This window comes from Austrofundulus limnaeus, unplaced genomic scaffold (assembly GCF_001266775.1).
Source record: "Austrofundulus limnaeus strain Quisiro unplaced genomic scaffold, Austrofundulus_limnaeus-1.0 Scaffold3, whole genome shotgun sequence".
NCBI lineage: Eukaryota > Metazoa > Chordata > Actinopteri > Cyprinodontiformes > Rivulidae > Austrofundulus > Austrofundulus limnaeus.
Genome location: NW_013952405.1, coordinates 2,114,614 through 2,132,375, shown reverse-complemented (window position 1 = coordinate 2,132,375; position 17,762 = coordinate 2,114,614). Strand labels below are relative to the sequence as shown.

Below are 17,762 nucleotides of genomic sequence, written 5' to 3'. Positions count from 1 at the left end.
TATTTATTGTCTATGACAGGAAACCAGAATAACCAGAGAAAAGCCATGAAAGCACGAGGAGAACATGCAAACTCCGCACAGAAATACCTCTGGTTCAAAAAGGGAATCAAACCCAGGACCTGCTTGCCGTGAGGCATCAGTGCTAACCACTGTGCTGTTGTATTGCCAAGACTTCAAATAAATACTACATGGTGGTGCAAAAGCAGGGAAAATGACTTAAACAGTTATTTTAAAATGAGCAAGCTTCAACCTTGCCATGCCAATAATCGTACAAGTCATTGATTCCTTTAAATTTGCAAATGTTTCTCTGTGTTAAAAGTCCACATAACGTWCGTTTGGCCTCTCATTAAACTACCTGTTTGATGCAGTAAAGCTGTCCACATGCACAGCTCACAGAAAGATCTGTTTTTACTTAAAATTTGCGACTCCAGGACGATTTTGACTTTTAAACGCCTCATTTAAAAACAAATACTGTGTGTGCACCACAGCTGATTCCATCACTTTCACAGATGTGTCTTTATGATGGATGAAAGACAATAAAAGTGAAAAGTGAAAAAGAATTGGCATGTCCTAACAAGTGAGGTTATTCAAGTCATGTGCTTGATTGCTGAGAAAAGTCGTTATATGAAAAGTCTGTTATTACAGCCTTATTATTAAAAAAAACTGTTAAGTATGCATTTTATTATTCATCATGGACATTTAACTTTAACCAAACTCATATATGAGAAGTTGTAATGCTGCAAACATGCACCGTGTTGCTGCATGTTTCTTCACACTTCAGCTGGTGAAAATATCGATATGTTTAYGTTTCTTACTGATTTACTACCAAGTTTCTACATCACAAAGTAAAACACTGATCTGTCTATTGATGTTTATCGTGGAGAGAATTCAGTTCATAAAACTGTTTGTTTTATTCAGTGTTTYTATTTAGTCCTGCCTGAAAGCAAAWATGAGAATGTGCTATTTCCTTCAAAAGTTTCAGTCTTCACACACGTATGAATGTCTTTTAAAAGCTTTTGTTCTGCAGAAAGATGGGTTCTTCTGTATTTTCGTTTTGTGTTTCTGCTCTATGTTGACAGTTGTATTAACACAGGTGCTGTGTTTCCTGTTTGATTGATCAGATGTGCTAAACTCCACCTGTAAGAATGTTAAGTCTTTTCACAGATGTCAAAGACGCCCACAAACTGTGCAAAGAAGAGCCAAATACATTCTGCAAAGTCCATAAGTATACATTTGTAAGCTGTTTGCATGCAAAGGGAATGTGTTTGCTTTTAGTCAGAAATGGTAACTCAGCACTTAGAAATATCACTGATAGTGTGTTCGACTCTGCACATGCTCCCAGAATCAAACACATAATAGCTTCACTGGTGCTTATTGCATCACTTTTTATGACTCTCTCTGTCTCCCTGACACTCTTCTCTGCCAGCGCAGCTATAGCAACTGTTAAATGTTCCTCTGGCCTCTGTGCAACACAGGAAATGATGATTGGAGCTCCTCAGCCTCACACGTGAAGAATTTCTTACATTCAGAGGGGAGCATTTAGCAGCACATCATGCGGTACTTAACATCGCTCCGCAGCTGTTTCAGGGAAAATCGTGGCGTTAAGGACCGAGGGGAGGGGCGCGGGGGCCTGGGGAGGGTCAAGTTAACAGGTTCAGGATGCTAACAGCGAGGACAGCCAGTTGGAGTCTGTGAGAAAGCACTGCAACTGCTGCCGCTCGCTCCAAACATCTGACTGTGCTGACAGAGTTCATTTGTGTGCCACCGCTGTGCCCGTGTTGACACATGTTAATAGCGGCGGAAGGAAAAGGGCAGGAGCTGGAATGACAGAGCTCCTTTCATACCAAGATGACAACCTGCTGCCAGGTCAAGCATTATAAAGGAAGAAGGAGTTATAACCTGCGCTGATGTGCTATGATGGGAGCACTTAAAGCGCTTTCAACTCATGTGCAGCAGCTGCTTGCTGCGGATGATTTTCTTAGCGAAACCAAAACACAAGCTCATCTGACTGGAATGATGACGGTGTTTACCATAATACTAAACGCCACGCTGAAAACACAAGTTCAGACATTTGGGGTTTTGTGGAAAATTGATGAACAGTTATTGTTTTACCTGAACCTCTGTTCAGAAAATTATCAGTTCTAAAGGATGAGACTGAAGTAAATTGCTCAAAAAAAATCAACATATTTTAAAATGAGTTTTGCAAACAGTACTTTAAAAACATTTACTCTACACTCAGTTTTTTAACATACTTATTGTATTTACAAACATTTCTACAGCTACTTGAATTTATTTAAGGAGACATATTCTGGTTTTAAATCCCGTTTCACCTTTAAATCATTCAGTTGGGGTCTATAAAATGTGGAACTGCAAAGCTTTGGTTTGAGTTCCTCCTTACTGTAACTCCACAAGCCCCCTTTTCTGAGGTTTGTCTCAGATCAACTCAGTTTGAGGCCGTCTCTTGAAAACCAAATGAGGCGCTTCACACCATGCCCCCCTCCATCTTTCAGACCGGTCCATTCCAGTTTGATAGAGGGGTTTATGACTATTTAGCTGCACAGAAACATTTTATTTACAAATTAATTAAAAGATGTCAACAAGGGAAAACTCCATCCAGCCTTACGCTGGAGCCAAAATCTGACAGAGCCAGAGGTGAGTGAAGACAATGAAATTGTAGCTGGTGAGTCCAGAAAATATTGTAGAAAATAGAGAAAACTGAACGGCTTGAAAAATATGACCCAAACAGAATATATAGATATTTATGCAGTACCAGCAGAAACTAAATTTGAATTTTTTGCACTCCTAGAGACTCCAAGTACACAACAAATGGCTAAAAAAGTGGATTTTGATCAACGAGATGTCCCCTTTAAAAGCTATCTACAACAGGTAAGATATTGATAGTTCACAGATTATCTACATAAGCAAACATAAAAAAATTGGAACTTGCTCTTTATTGTGACAGYATATGCTGCATTCTTCCTGGCACTTTTTCCCATCTCATTAATTTCTCTAAAAATATTTTGACATGTGTTGCTAATAATTTGTTTAAATGCCATTTCTTGTCTGGACCACACTTGCAGACTTTTTATTTATTTTTTATTGCCTCTGAGAAAGTTATGATCCCTTCCCATACTGTCGTCTGTAGCTTAGGCCTCRGAGAAATTTTACAGAACCTGAAACATTTTCTTTTTATCTTCTACTTGTTTGTTTGCTAAATCAGGAGTTAATGTTCCTGTACTGAAGCAGTACTAACTGAATCCTGGTTTATCAGATGGACTGAAAAGATTTACTGCTTTCTGTTTTATTTCACTTTTTAAGTGTGTAAAACTGAAGGGGAAAAGTCTCTTAAAGATACAAACATCATTATGGCAGCTGACAGAAAGCAGATTAGTGCACGTGTGAATGGAGCACAGTGAGTGTGTGACCCTTTGCACAACAAAAGCTCTGATCAGAGAAGTTAAAAAAAAGGACCTTGCTGACCGATCCATTTGTCAGGTGCACGTCTGCGGGGCAGACAGAAACCTCAAAACTAACACACAATCAATGAAAAGTGCAGGAATCCACGTAAGAAAAGAAAAAAGATGAAAAAAGTCTTCTGTACACRGGTTTGTGTTTCTCACACACTCCGTGCGCCTGCTTTCACAGAGTTGTCTGTGTCGTTTAGGAGTGGTATTTCATTCAGTGAGAGCGTCTCGCAGACATGGGGGGGCCGAGCGCTGGGATAAATCCTGTCCTCCTGCTCTGCAGCGTCACTCAGGGCAGCAGCAGGTCAGCTCCTCTGCTGTGCAAAAACAGATTTCTACCAGCAGGAATGTTCAGCTTCAACTTGAAAGGTGAATAAGTGTCTGAAGCTGTGCAGACGACAAACCCGGTGCCAAGAATACAACTTCTGGATGTCAGAGTGGTCATATGTGAGTGCTGTCTTGAGGGTTTTTTTTTTTTTTTTTTTTTGTTATTGTCTCAGTCATGCTGGAGGTTAGGTGAGAACCTTGTTTTGGCTGCATGTGAGTGTGGGAAGAACTCCAGCTGGGAGACGTCAGTGCTAATCTTGTCTTTCTAAAGAAAAAAAGAAGAAAAAGGCTGATCTATATCAYATTAAAGAAAGTGAAAGGATGAAATAAGAGAACAGAGTAAGTGGATTCTGAACTTCTTAAACTTCAGTCCTGAACTAATGACACGAGGAGAAGCACAAATAGTGTCTTGAGTTTGTCTGCACACTTACTGTTTGTGACAAGCAGGAATGGTGAGACATACAGGGGTCAAATCAACAATACATRCTGAGATGAACACATTAACATTCCTGTCCTTATCCACAAGCTTCACTCTCTACTTCCTGATTGCCTTCTGAGAATTAAAAAAAGAGTTTAAAAAAAACCTACATAATGTATGTGTGTATGTATGTATTTATTTATATATTTATAATTTATGATCATTCTTATATTTTATTTTTCTTCACCAAGTCCTGGATGACTGAGAATTGAGAAGTTCTTAAAGAGCATTGCTTTTATCTCCTTTAAGTCATTCAAAATACACATCTAAGTTCTATAATCACTCAGAATATACAAACCAAACACTGGCTGAAGAACTTCATGTTAAAGTTTCCTTTTCTTCATATTGAGAACCACAGGCTACACGGTGGCTCTGTTGGTAGAGCTGCTCTCAGCAAGAAGGTTGCTGGATCGAACCTTGGCCAAGGACCTTTCTGGGTGGAATTTGTATGTTCTCTCTGTGAATGCGTGGGTTTTCTTCAAGTACTCCAGTTTTCTCACATAGACCAAAAAGATACATACTGTATTTGACTAAATGGTAACTCTAAATTGTAGATGTGAGTGAGAGAGTGAATGGTTGTTTGTCTCTACGTGACCCCGGGATGGAGCCTGGACCGTCCAGGGTGAACTGCGCCTCTCACACAGTGACAGCTGGATTTGGGCACCAGTGACCCCCGTGATCCAAAAAGGAAGAAGTGGGTTCAAATAATGCATGGATTGAGAAGTATTTATTTCGTTGCATATAGCAAATTTATTATGAGTTGTCACTAAGTAAGGATGTATCGTATATTGTCATTATTGTATATTCCCATACATTGGATAAATTTGTGCTCTGCATTTAAGCCATCAYACATGAGATACACCCGAGWGGAGCAGTGAGCTCCCAGGGAGCAGTTCAGTGTCTTGCTCAAGAAYATGATGGAAAACTGAACCTACGACGTTCCAGTCGCAGGTTTGCTGCTCTACCACTGCTCCTACCACCCTGGCCCACCAACTGCACTCTTAAAGTTTTACTCTTCCTCACTGTTTTAACAGGCTTTGACATCAGACTTGAAGTGATAAGGCAGCTACATTTATCACACTACTATCACACTTTATTGACTGATCTTTATTGTTACCACAATCTAACATTTGATAATGTCATTTATTGCAGGGTTAACTCAGTTACACACTTTTAATCCATTCAATTGCGTCCTCATATATTTTTTTAGAATTACATAAGTTGCTAAATGCTTTCATATTTCATGTCTCATTCACACACTATTTTCACCTGCTGAACTTCATAAAGAAACTCAGTCAAGTTCTTAAGAACATCTAATAAAATCTGCAACTACAAATGACTGCCTCCTTATACTGTATTTGGCAACAAAGCTTTACTGCAAACTCTTAGTTCTCCCTGTTTATGGTTAAAGTAATAAAAAACTGAATCTGATGTTTTTTTTAAAGATCTTAGAAAAGTTACTGAAATGTTCTAAAATGGCTCTWCAGTGTTTATATATTAAGAAGCCAGTTGAGCTTGATTAAATGTGTCTCTTGTCATAAATAGAGGCCTGCTGCACACAGTTTTACAGTAAGTGGGGATTTTCTTCAGCTTTGTTTCGTAGAAAATTATGACACATTTGGGAATAGTGTAACAAAAACTGCAGTGGAGGGTGACCCCAAACATGGGCAGAGACAAAGCTGGTAGGCAGACGATTCTAGGAACTTTATTTCTTAAACAGCAGAATTGAAACAAGCTAACCAGAACTATGAACATTTTAAATTAGAAGCAACAACTGAATAATAGGAAGCATCAATGGTTAGGCAAAAAGCAGACTGTCCAGAGCATTATTTAATTTTGCACATTTTAAAAATGCAAAACAATTTGCCTTGGCATATTTTAACACGCTCTCAGGTTGTAACCCCTTTAAAATTAAAGAAAATACAAAATATGAAAAATACATAAATGACTTGAGAACCACACAAGTCATGCTATATTTACCCTAATACCTCAAAATATTATCTTGTTCATGCATGGCATTTCTTTTGGTCTCCAGCCTGGTTCTATGGTAAATATTTTCAGTATAGGATGGCGGTTTTACAGCATCCCAGGGGAAAAGCTAAATTCCCAACTCGGATTCTCTCATGTGCAGAGTCAAACCTTACACCTCCACTTTTTTTTCTGACCCAAAACAACTCGTCTTTCAGATGACACTTCTTAAAACGTTGCCTCCTGTTTTAATTTGACGTGTGGAAATCAGGTAATCTCTGTTTGATGATTCAGGCATACCAGCCATGCTTCTGGTTGCGTTGCTAATATTTTATTTTCCCTTTCCTCTGTTGATATTTTACCCCCCGCCCCAGTGCGTCCCATCGCCACTGTTCTCTCCACTGCTTCGCTTGTTTTGACACAGTGACACTAAGTGGCTCACCTTTCTCATTAATGACCACACTCTCACCTGCAGGGGGCCCCTGACTGTTTGAACCCTGGCCAATGCTGTCAACTCGGACAGATTTATGGCCGGTGTGGGACAAATAGCCGATCCATTCAATCTTTTATAAGACATTTAATAGCCGTGTCTATAGGCTGACAAAGCTCGCCCAGCCTCCCCCCTCCCCCCTCCCATCTCTTTTCTTATATGCTTTTTAATGATGCCTATTTCTAGCCAGCTGGCATATCTTAAGGCTCCATGCTCTAGGTTGACTGAAGTTACTCTTGGATAATGACTGGAGTTTAAGATACTCACTGCTCCAAGACCTATAGGGGATTCCTTTGGTATTCAGAGAAAAGGTCAGCCAAGCCAGCTTTTATTCTTATAGCTGAAAGGCAGACCATTGGTTCCATGCTCTTCAATTTTTATTTTTTTTCTGTCGAGCTGTCAAAGTTTTGCTCAGTGAAAATCACAGCAATGCCAATTTTTGTCACATCATTTGTTGAATTTACTGAACTACGCTTTTGATTCATTACGTTGAGGAAAAAGAGACTAAAGAAAAATATAAAAAAAACAACGATGACAAAAAGAAAACATTCATACTTATCCCTAGGCATTTCCCAAAGCGCTTAATCTGCTTTCCTCTGTGTGCTTTTGGAAATTGACGTTTTTCGAAATAGATTAGCAAGACTCACTGCAGCTACTGTGTTCAATAAAAAACCTAAAGAACACTCAAAGTATACAAACTACACAATGGAGGTGCTGGGAGGAACATACGTTATCAAACTGGAACTTGAAAAGAAAAAGACTTGTCCTGGCCTTCATGCTTGCAACTATACACATTAATCTTCAAGTTAAAGCTAAAGAAATGGTTTAGTTTGTCTTTCTTGTTGTCAACAACCAGCTGCTCTAACATTGAGAAATAAAATTGTAATCTGGCTCCTTCAAAGTTAGTTATTTAGTTATAAGTACTTCTATAACTAGATGAGTGAGCACAAAATAAAATAAAAGTTCATTCTCCACAATCCGAACAATTTCTTCCTCTTTCTTTCATTTTTATTCAATGAAGTTATTTTTATTGACATAACTTTTTAGTCTTACACATTATTTCTTCAAATAAAAATGTGTATAAAACAGCCAATAGATGCCACATAAAGCAACAGCAACACACTGCAGAGATGCTGATTTACTGGATAAAATCTGTTCGCAACACTGTAATGCCACCCCTCTTTGCCCCCTGACAATATACTGTGCAAGAGAAAAACCCTGCAAGATATTTGCACACGTGCAGTTCATCAGTGCTGTGCAGTAATTTGAATATTAAGTCTTTCTCATTAGTAAATCAGAGAAAGATGTGAGTTCAGCGCTAAAGCGATACTTTGAATTTCTGAAGCAGTGCTGCTGACTTTTCTCCAAAARCTAAATTTGCTCAGGTTTGCCACATTTTTTTATTATTATAGGTGGGTCTTTTTATTTTTCTGTAGAAAAAAAGGGTTATATAAAATCTTGAGATGATGCCAAAGCAGCAACAAACAAAGTTATCAGTGAGTAATGCAACAGTTATGCTTGCCAATCTCAGCATCGCAGCTCCCACCAAAACTGATGTCACAGCATCTGTCATGCGTGTTTGTGTTTCTGCTAGACCAGTCCCATCCCAGTTTTTTTGAGACATTTTGAGTTCAGTTCAAGCCGCCCATTGTAAAAGAGAAAGAGCAGCTGGTCAGAGTCTGCACAGTTTCTGCCGTACAGTATTAATGTTATGTTTGTGCAAATGAAAAYGAACTTCCTCTATGCCATCTTTAGAGCTGCTGTGAGGGCAGCGCATTTCAGACACACTTATTCTGCCACTGCCTGCATCATGCCCAACGTTTGAGCATTGTTCCAGATGAAAAAATTGGTAGGTGAACCCGAAAATATGAACMCAGTCAAGAAGACAACTTGAATCTTAAATATGCTGCAGCATTTCATGTCAGGGAGTTATCCTACCCAGTTTACATGGCTGAAATGGTCCTGCAGACAAATCTAGTCTGGCTTTCCAGAAATTGTGCAAATGGTTCATATGAAGCATCGCAACATGGCAATTCTTCACATGTTGAGGCTTCAGCCTTGGTTGTAATGCTTCTCCTTGTTGATGCCTGCAACACGTTCCAAAAAAGCTGTGAAAGGGGTTATCTTTACCCCTGTGCTACATCACGTTTCCTTTTAACAACACTCAATAAGTGTTTGGGAACTGAGGACACAAATTGTTGAAGCTTTGTAGGTGGAATTATTTCCTATTCTTGCTTCATGAACAACTTCAGTTGCTCAACAGTCTGGGGTCTCTGAGGCAGCAGAGCAGCCTCAAGTTGTTGCATTTTACACTTCACAATGCTCCACACATTTTCAGTGGGAGACAATGGTCTGAACTGAAGGCAGGTCAGTCTAGTACCCAAACTCTTTTACTACGAAGCCACGCTGTTGTAACACAAGGAAAATGTGGCTTGGCATGGTCTTAATRMAATAAGCAGGGATGTCCCTGAAAAAAGACGAGGCTTGGATGGCAGCCRGTGTTGCCCCAAAACCTGTACAGTATGCACCTTTCAGCATTAATAGTGCCTCCAAAGATGTGCAAGTAACCAATGCCATGTGCACTAACGCACCCCCATACCATCAGAGAGGCTGGCTTTTGAACTTTGTGCTGATAACAATCCGGAAAGTCATTTTCCTCTTTGGCCCAAAGGAAATGATGTCCATAATTTCCAAGAGCAACTAAACGTGTTTTTTGAGCATTCCTCAACTTACCCATTTTTTGCCCCTGTCCCAGTTTTTTTAAAACCTGTTGCAGGCATCAAACTCAAAACAAGGGAATATTTTCAAAAAMATCAATTAAAGTTTATCCGTTTGAACATTAAATGCCTTGTCTTTGTAGTGTATTCAATTGAATTGAAAATAATTGAAAATCATTGTATTCTGTTTTTGTTTATGCTTTACACAATGTCCCAAATTCTTTGGAATTGGGGTTGAATGAGCAGACTGATACTTTACAATGACAGCAACTGAAGCAAGAAAGTGAMTCAGCGGTTTCCAAAAATTAACAAAAATAAAAAAAAAGATTTTAAAAAAGACTGGAAGAGGAATTATTTATTTAATAAAAAAAATCACCAATTTGACCACATTGTTTGGAGTCAATAAACTGAACATTTATCGTGGCATCAAGAAGAAAAGTAAAAATTGTCCTGACACTTTCAGTTATATCAGATGAAGCTACAAGTCTGATAATAACTCAGGTAAAGCAGCTTATGAGTCTACAGCTTAGTCTGTATCTCTTAAGGCTGAGTCACACTACAAGATTTTAAAACAGTCGGCCTATTTTCAAAGATTAATTGAGCCCACACATGAGGATAAAAAAATCATGGATCTACCAGGTTTGGTCCTACAGTGTGTGGTGTACAGCCACACCCAAGAGACAACACACCACACACGAAAAGATATTTCATTCATGAACATTCAGATGTCAGATATTAAATCACGCGAGACTTCCTGAAACCTCACGAGAATTCAGATGTCCAAGGAAAAATCTTACGTGACCTCCAGAGAGACGTGAGTTCAGAGTAAATAAACATTTGCGACGAGGAAGAAACAATGTTGATCGTTTGTGGACTATTTTTACCAGAGGAAAAAAATAATTTCATAGGACTTTTAACATCCAGCAGACTTTCTGGTGAGTCATGACAGTTTTTTTGTCTTCTGTATTTTGGAATCCCCTCCATATTTATGTTACCTCTCTTTCTGATTGGCTACACTTCTCGTTCAACAGGCTGAGAGCTCGGGTGAACACTGCACACAAATGTGATATCCCCAATTTGAGGTTGGAGCGGTCCCGACATCCTTCTGAGCCGACTAGATCACTCTTAACTCACCATCCACGACAGGAATATCTGCTATGATTATCTTTASAGCCATGATAATCTGGACTTCCTTAAAGGGGCAATATTATGTGTTTCTCAGGCATATATTTAAATACTATACCATAATAAAGTATCTATGTCACCTTTAGTTGTTATTAAAATGCTGTTTTTATGTTTAAATAGAAAATAAACTTATCTTCTCATCACTTCCTCTTCTAAACACCTTGAAATTGGTCTCTGTCTCTTTAAGAGTCACCTTCCGCTTCTGTCTCTCCCATTTCGGTGCGGTGGAGGGGGGGCATGATGCAATTTACTTGGCATCTGAAAATACATTTCCTCAAAGGTATTTTTAATGCGAAAAGAGCTTCACTGAGTGCCAACTAATGTTAGGAGCTCCGCAGACAGTTTAAGTTTCACTTTCACTTTCACCCGAGAGCCTGCAGGAGTCATGGGCGGGGTGTGTGGAGAGGTGGGTGACCTCCGCCGTGAGGAAGCTTGGCTTAAAGACACGTCCCAGGGGCGTTTCTGGTCCCAAAAGGCGTTTCTGGTCCCCACCTGTCGATTTGCTCCTCAGCATGCTGCAGGATTTCTCAAGTCAAAGCAAGGCTTTTGGGCATGTTTTTATGAGAGTATAACATTATAACATGGTATAAAACTCAGCCACAGCTTGACAGATTTTCCTGATCAAGTCTGCCTTGTTGTTGCTCTCTGCTATTCTTATTAAATCATTGTGACGGCCATTCACGCAGACATTTGTCTTATTCTATGTGTTTCTGTCTTTTAATAAATATTACCACGATAGTTGATTTTACATGATATTGCCCCTTTAAGATTGTCGRAAGGGCAAAAATCGGCATGATTATCTTTTGGTGTGACACAGGCCTTCGCAGTAGACGGTCTCTGTTTCTGTTCTCCACTGGACAATCAACCTAAGCTTACAAGAACAACCCATAACCTTTGACCCCTATCAACCAGTTGACCTTTACCCCTTGCTCTTCACCCCATACATCACAGGAGAGCAACAAGATACAACAAAGCTCATCAGTGGTGACATGAGACTCATGCTGGGCTTCACGTTGACTTAAAAACAAAGTTTCCCAATGATGGTTCCTGGATCCAGCAATCTGTTTCACTGTGGTGCAACATAAAAAGTGCTTGTGCGATGTTATTTAAACTCCTAAATTAAATCAACTCAGATACGTTTTGATGAAACTAATAAAACAATAAACAATTTGACCGGAAGCAAATGTAAAACCATTTGTGATAAAGCTGTGACAGGTACAGTGCCATTATTGTCTAAGATGCCACTGTCAGTGATTACAGTGCTTGCATTGAATGAAAGAACTGACTGTGAAATTAAATCACTCGCTTTGCTGCCAAAACATAGATAATAACTCAACATGACGTCAAAATGTCTGTGGTACAGCAGGCACAGAGAATTTTGAAATTCTTCCCCATAGCAAGTGTTCTGAAAAAAATTTGACACAATATTTGGTGAGAAACAACATTTTGAACTGAACAAAATCCTTAAAAAATAAAGAAATAAAACACAGACACAGACACACAGTATGTTATTTTTAACTGTCTATTTTCTCTGACCAGTCAGACTGAMAGCAACTCAGCTCATATAACTGTCGAGGTGGTCCGACCGACACCTAAACACCCCCCCCGAGGCCTGTTGTGTCCGACAAAGGTCACCAGCTCTCGTTCAAACACTGGAGTGGAACTCAAAGACACATGTTGAGCAATAATATCAGCCACAAGCAACAATGAATTACTGACAGTCTGGGATCACTCAGTTCACTTTGAACAGGACTAAATGAAGCATCTGGGTGATCTACAGTCATGGGATTCAAGCATGGAAACTGTTACAAAAGAAACRCATAAATTTGTTTCTAAGACTGCATTTAAAACGAATGAAACCCACAGTCCTTTGACATCACCATGCTGGGAAGTGATGAGGATCCACTTAAGAACGTCCTGTCAGTTAAAATGGAGTAATCTGGTGCTGCAACACTGATCAAACACTGTTAACACTAGAATTAAATAAATGCATCAAGAGTAAACCATTTAATTAAATATTTGCAGTTTATTTTATAATAATCCCATATATTATAAATTAGGTACTCTTCATTATATTGATGTTGACATCATAAGGTACTTTGTCCTGATAATTCATTCAGTCCATTTAACAGTTTGACTGCATGATCCATCCATCCATCCATCCATCCATCCATCCATCCATCCATCCATCCATCCATCCATCCATCCATCCATCCATCCATCCATCCATCCAGTAGTTTTTAGCACCCACATAGCATAAATAAAACTTTGATAATTACATTACAGTTTTGAATCCCTGAAATATTTCACAAGTTCAGTGTTTTCAATTCTGACCTGCGAACTGTTGTCCCTCACAGTGTAGCAGAGTTATCAAACACTTTGTGAACCACACGGCTTTATCACAGCTTACACTGATTTCTGAGAAGCTAAACGTCGGCCACCAAACATAAGCTGAACATTTGCATAATGATCCTTTTCTGCATGTATTACATGTTGATGTAAGCCTGCTCAAAAGCTTCTGTAAATTGTTGTTAATGCAGTTTATATTAATTCATTGTTCCAGCGAGTATTTTCTGTTAAGACTTTCCTTGAAGCACCAGTGGTGCCTATGTGATTGGTAAATAAAGCAACTGTTCAAATCTTTTCAAGTTGAGTTTTGTGTAAAAGTAATGMATTATTTCACCTGTTAAAAGCTTCTTTTGCAAAAGAAAAAAAAAACTACCGAGACTGAGACACCTTTTGACTGCTTTGGTGTGAACTTGACAAAAGCAGCACGGGGAATTAAAATCAGCCTGCCAATGAAGTACATTCAATTGCCAAAAAAACAAAAGCAGTAATAGCCCTATGACATGGAAGAAGAAGCTGGATCCATGGCTCCACAGTGTGATCCGGTGATAACAGACGGCCTGTGTGCTCAGCTGACAGCAGGATTTAGAAAGGTCCGACAYGGAGCTTATGTGTGGCGTTCCACGTCAACACCACAGGGTCAGACTCCAGGTCTTTCTGGCCCGCTTCAGTAATGAATGTGCACATCTTTGCAGGTCATGAGTGGCTCAGCTGATGATTTATGAGCGTTCAAAAGGCAGCCTAAAGAGGGATTTACTTTTTGTGGCCACATTGTAAACTTATTTGTGAAAGAGCTCATAGATAACTCTTAGAACAGMCTCAGGTTGGAGAAAGAAAAAAAAATCCTGAACGAGTCAGCTGTTGCTATGTTAAAACTACTCCAATCTCAAAAAAAAAAGAGAAAGTGAAAGTGATTTTTTGCATTGAGAGTGAGGGATGCTGAACAGTCTGTTTAGTGAAGATGAGTGTATGTGGCAGATTATTTAGGACTGGGCAATCAGCAGCCTCCTGCAGCAGCTTGAGGGGAGCAGCAGGTAGCAGGGGAGCTGTCCAAAAACATAGCAGCTCTCATGGGAAGCCAAGCAAAAGAGAGGAGGAGGAGGAAAGTGGAAGAAAAAAAAAACTAAGAGAGCTCCAAAGGTCAAACATTTACCTCCAACCAAGCAAACAAACATCCACGTCTTTTATCATCATCCACACAAGGTTTGCAGAGCATCACCTCTTGCTTCTTTGTGTCTTTAACTTCAGCCCTCCTCCCACCGCTTACAGTTCCCCGTAGCTCCGAGGGATCCCAGCACATGCAGCTCGCTCCRCTGCACCATAAAAACCATAACAGTGGCTTGGGTTTGGAATCGCAGCGTGTGATTGTTACCCTGTAATGTTTATCCTCAGCCACAGATGGTTTTTATTTATCCTTTTCCTTAATGTGAGCTGCAGGAGAGGGCTGATTTTGCGTGAAACAGAAACACAGCATCAATTTATGGATCTGTTGCCATATTTATTCAATAACCGAAAGCATATTTCAGAAAGGTGCTGGGTTTCTAAAGAATGCATGTAGCATGAGGTGGGTAGAGCWGTTAACCCTGTCACTCAGCTTGGGAACGGGAWCTAAATGGTGCAGTAGGAATTTTTGCCACGACCAAAAAGACAGSACTTACTTGTGACGAGTCATGGGCTTGTTTGGTGGGTAGTGAGGGCTGAGTCCGGCTTTGTAGAGGTGGTATCTGTTTCCATAGAAAGGGTTGATGTGGCCTCCATACAGGGTTCCTTTACTGTCCACCGCAGAGAGCAACAGTCCCAGGAGAAAGATTTGTGCAGTGAGTTGGCACAGCCTGGTCCACATTGTTGCTGTTTTTAATGTCAGTCTTGAAAAGTCTTGATTAGTTCCAGAGTCTCAGACGTGCAAGAACCCCGTGATGATGTCAAAAATGTAGGGTTCCTCAGGGTTTGAGGATGTCCCCAAATACAACTAAAGACATGGAAGCCCAGACGGCTATAGCATCATCAGCAGCATCTTGACCTGTCCCCCATTCAGTTTTCACACTGACACAGACACACAAAAATAAAAAAAATGTAAAAAAAATTGAGCTTACAAGACAGAAAAGCAAGAAAGACTGTGAGCAGGGAGACGGAAGGGGGAAGAATGAAGGGAAAGAAAACAACCCAAAGGTGTTGTGGAGGAGGGGAGAGGAGAAAGAGGAGAGCAGCAGAAAGAAGAGAATGAGGGTAGAGAGTGTGAGTGCCTCGAAAGTTTTAAGCTTCATGAACACACACACACACACACACACACGACCTGCAGACGACGCTCAACCCTCCAAGTAATGTGCGCTCTGTATGAGTTAGGGTGTGTGTTGTTTGTGTGTGTGTGTGTGTGTGTGTGTGTGTGTGTGTGTGTGTGTGTGTGTGTGTGTGTGTGTGTGCAAGAAGCAGCGTGCTGCTCTGCTGCCTCTGAAGGGGCAGGCAGAGAGCCTCTATTTGCATATCCCACCCCAACTCTAGCCCGGCTTCTCCGCACGTTGAGGGGACGGGCTCATTTTATCATTTCAGGATTCTTTTACTTTTCAAGAACTTTTCAGATTTACAACTTCAGATTCCATTGTCCTTTCCGTTGCTCTTTTGTTTGTTAGTTCCCTAATTCATACAAGTTTTATGCTCCAAAAAAATCTCCTTTCCATGAGCAGCTGTACATCAAAGCAACACCCTGGTGTGCAACGCCATGTGCGGAGCTGAGGACAGCCAAAATGCTGCCAGGCCGGACATAATGGACCTCCTCTATTCTACTCTGCGGTTAGTCATTAAATATCCCAACAAGAGCTTCAGTCAATATCCACACCCAGACCTCCCGCTAACATTTTCATTGCTCCTCTGGTTGGGTGTTTTTGGATTCATGCCATACTGCCTCCTGTGCATTTCATGATTTTTTTATGAAAATTATAAGATCAGTTTCCAAAATAAGTGAGAATCCGTGACTGAGAGTGTAGGATGAAAATATTGATATTAATTTTAAGTAATTGCTTTTTTTTTTCCAATCACATAAAGTAAGATATGAAACCTACTGACAAAATAAAATGAATGYAATGTGTTGCATAAGTGTTCTTCCTTACAGTTTGAGCTTTTAAACACTTGACTTGTTTGATGCATTGTTGGAAAAAGTTTATGGCATCACATATTTTGAAGGCTTTGATGAAAATAAAACAAAAGTTTGTATTTTTATGCTCTTATAAGTGTTTTTCCTCACCACTAGGAGGTTGATCATGTACTTGTGTTTATCTGTCTGTTAGCAAAATATCTCACAAACTACTGGATTGATGATTAAAGGAGACATGTTTTTAACCCTTGCTTTTCCACACACTAATCTTTCAGTTGGAGTCTATATAAAGTGGAACTGTTTCTTTCGTCTTAATTTCTCCTTATTTTAACTCCACAAGCCCYTCTTTCACCCCTTTCCCGAGGTGCGTCTCAGATCAACTCGTTTTGAGGCTGTTTCTTTAAATCCAAACAAGGTGCTTCACACCCCGCCCTCCTCCATCTTCCAGACTGGTCCACTTCAGTTTGATAGAGGGATTTACGACTATATAGCAGCACAGAAACTTTTTATTTACAAATTAATTAAAAGATGCCAACAACAGAAGAGTTGTCCATCCAGCCTTACATGTTGGAGCCAGATAAGAATGAAGACAATATAATTGTAGTTTGCAAGTTCAGACCTTATTTAGAAATTCTGCTACAAGTAATTTGATGTTGTAGTTTAGAAAAGATTATAGAAAATAGAGAAAACTCAATGAGTTGAAAAATATGACCCAAACAGAATATAAAGATATCTACGCAGCACCAGGAGAAAAACCAAACTTTTCTGCACTCCCAGAGACTCCAAGTACACACCAAAATGTATTTAAAGGTTAAAAAGGTAGATTTTGCATGATATATCACCTTTAAACTCTCAGAAAGTTATTGGATGCACCTCTACAACTAATTAACTTCTGACATCAATTTGATTCAAAATTGGCCACTACAGTTACATAAAGTTTACCTCTAACCTCGCTGTAACTCAGTGAGTTTGTAGATGTTAAAGTCACTTGGTGTGGTTGTGGCAGGAAATCATCCTAAAAGCTGAGCTCTGACAGATTTCACAAGTTCTTTGTTTAAAACTTTAGCTTTAACTATCAGTCACCCTCATCTGTCTGTTAGCAAAACAATCTCATAAACCAGAGGATGAAGTTTAACGAAACTTAAAAAGTAATCACTGGAGGTATCTCTACAACTGTTAAAACCACAGCTGAGTGAACAAATAGCAAACGCAAAAACTGACTACAAATCAGACAGCTGCGCTAACGAGCTAAAATTTCCTCTGGAGGATCATCTCCACACCACAGTGCAACTAACAGATTGCTTGTACAGTTTTAAAACGTTAGCATGCAAGTCTGTGGGTGATATGCATTCTTTTAATGAATATTTGTTTATTTAAGAACGTGACACTAAAAAGAAACAAGTCAGAGTAAGTGGTTTGTAGCATCTTTTCTCACATTTGTGTTAACTGCGCACCATTGAACCAGCTCTATTGACCCTTCATTAACACGTCAATGTGGAAGAATCCACCCCCCCCACCCCCAGTTTCACAGTTTGCAAAGAGACACGTCACTTATGTGGAATAGTTCCTAAACATGTGGAAGATCCACCCAGCCATGGAGTTGCCCCATCAAATAATACCGTCTCACTGGCTGATGAAAAGGATGAACAAAAAGCTTTAAAGGCAGCTGTATTTTATAGCCCCTGAATCCTTTTCATCT

The 17,762-nt window shown here is 39.7% G+C and overlaps 1 protein-coding gene across 1 annotated transcript in view; it reads right to left on the bottom strand.

The window, feature by feature from the left end:
* The window catches only part of emilin3b (elastin microfibril interfacer 3b), a 20,693-nt gene extending 5,299 nt beyond the window's left edge, over positions 1–15,394 (bottom strand). The window contains exon 1 of the mRNA XM_014017080.1: positions 14,634–15,394. Within this exon, the coding sequence (XP_013872534.1) occupies positions 14,634–14,818 (185 nt within the window). The 5' untranslated portion in view covers positions 14,819–15,394. The remainder of the gene's footprint in view (positions 1–14,633) is intronic.
* Between the last annotated feature and the right edge of the window lie 2,368 nt (positions 15,395–17,762).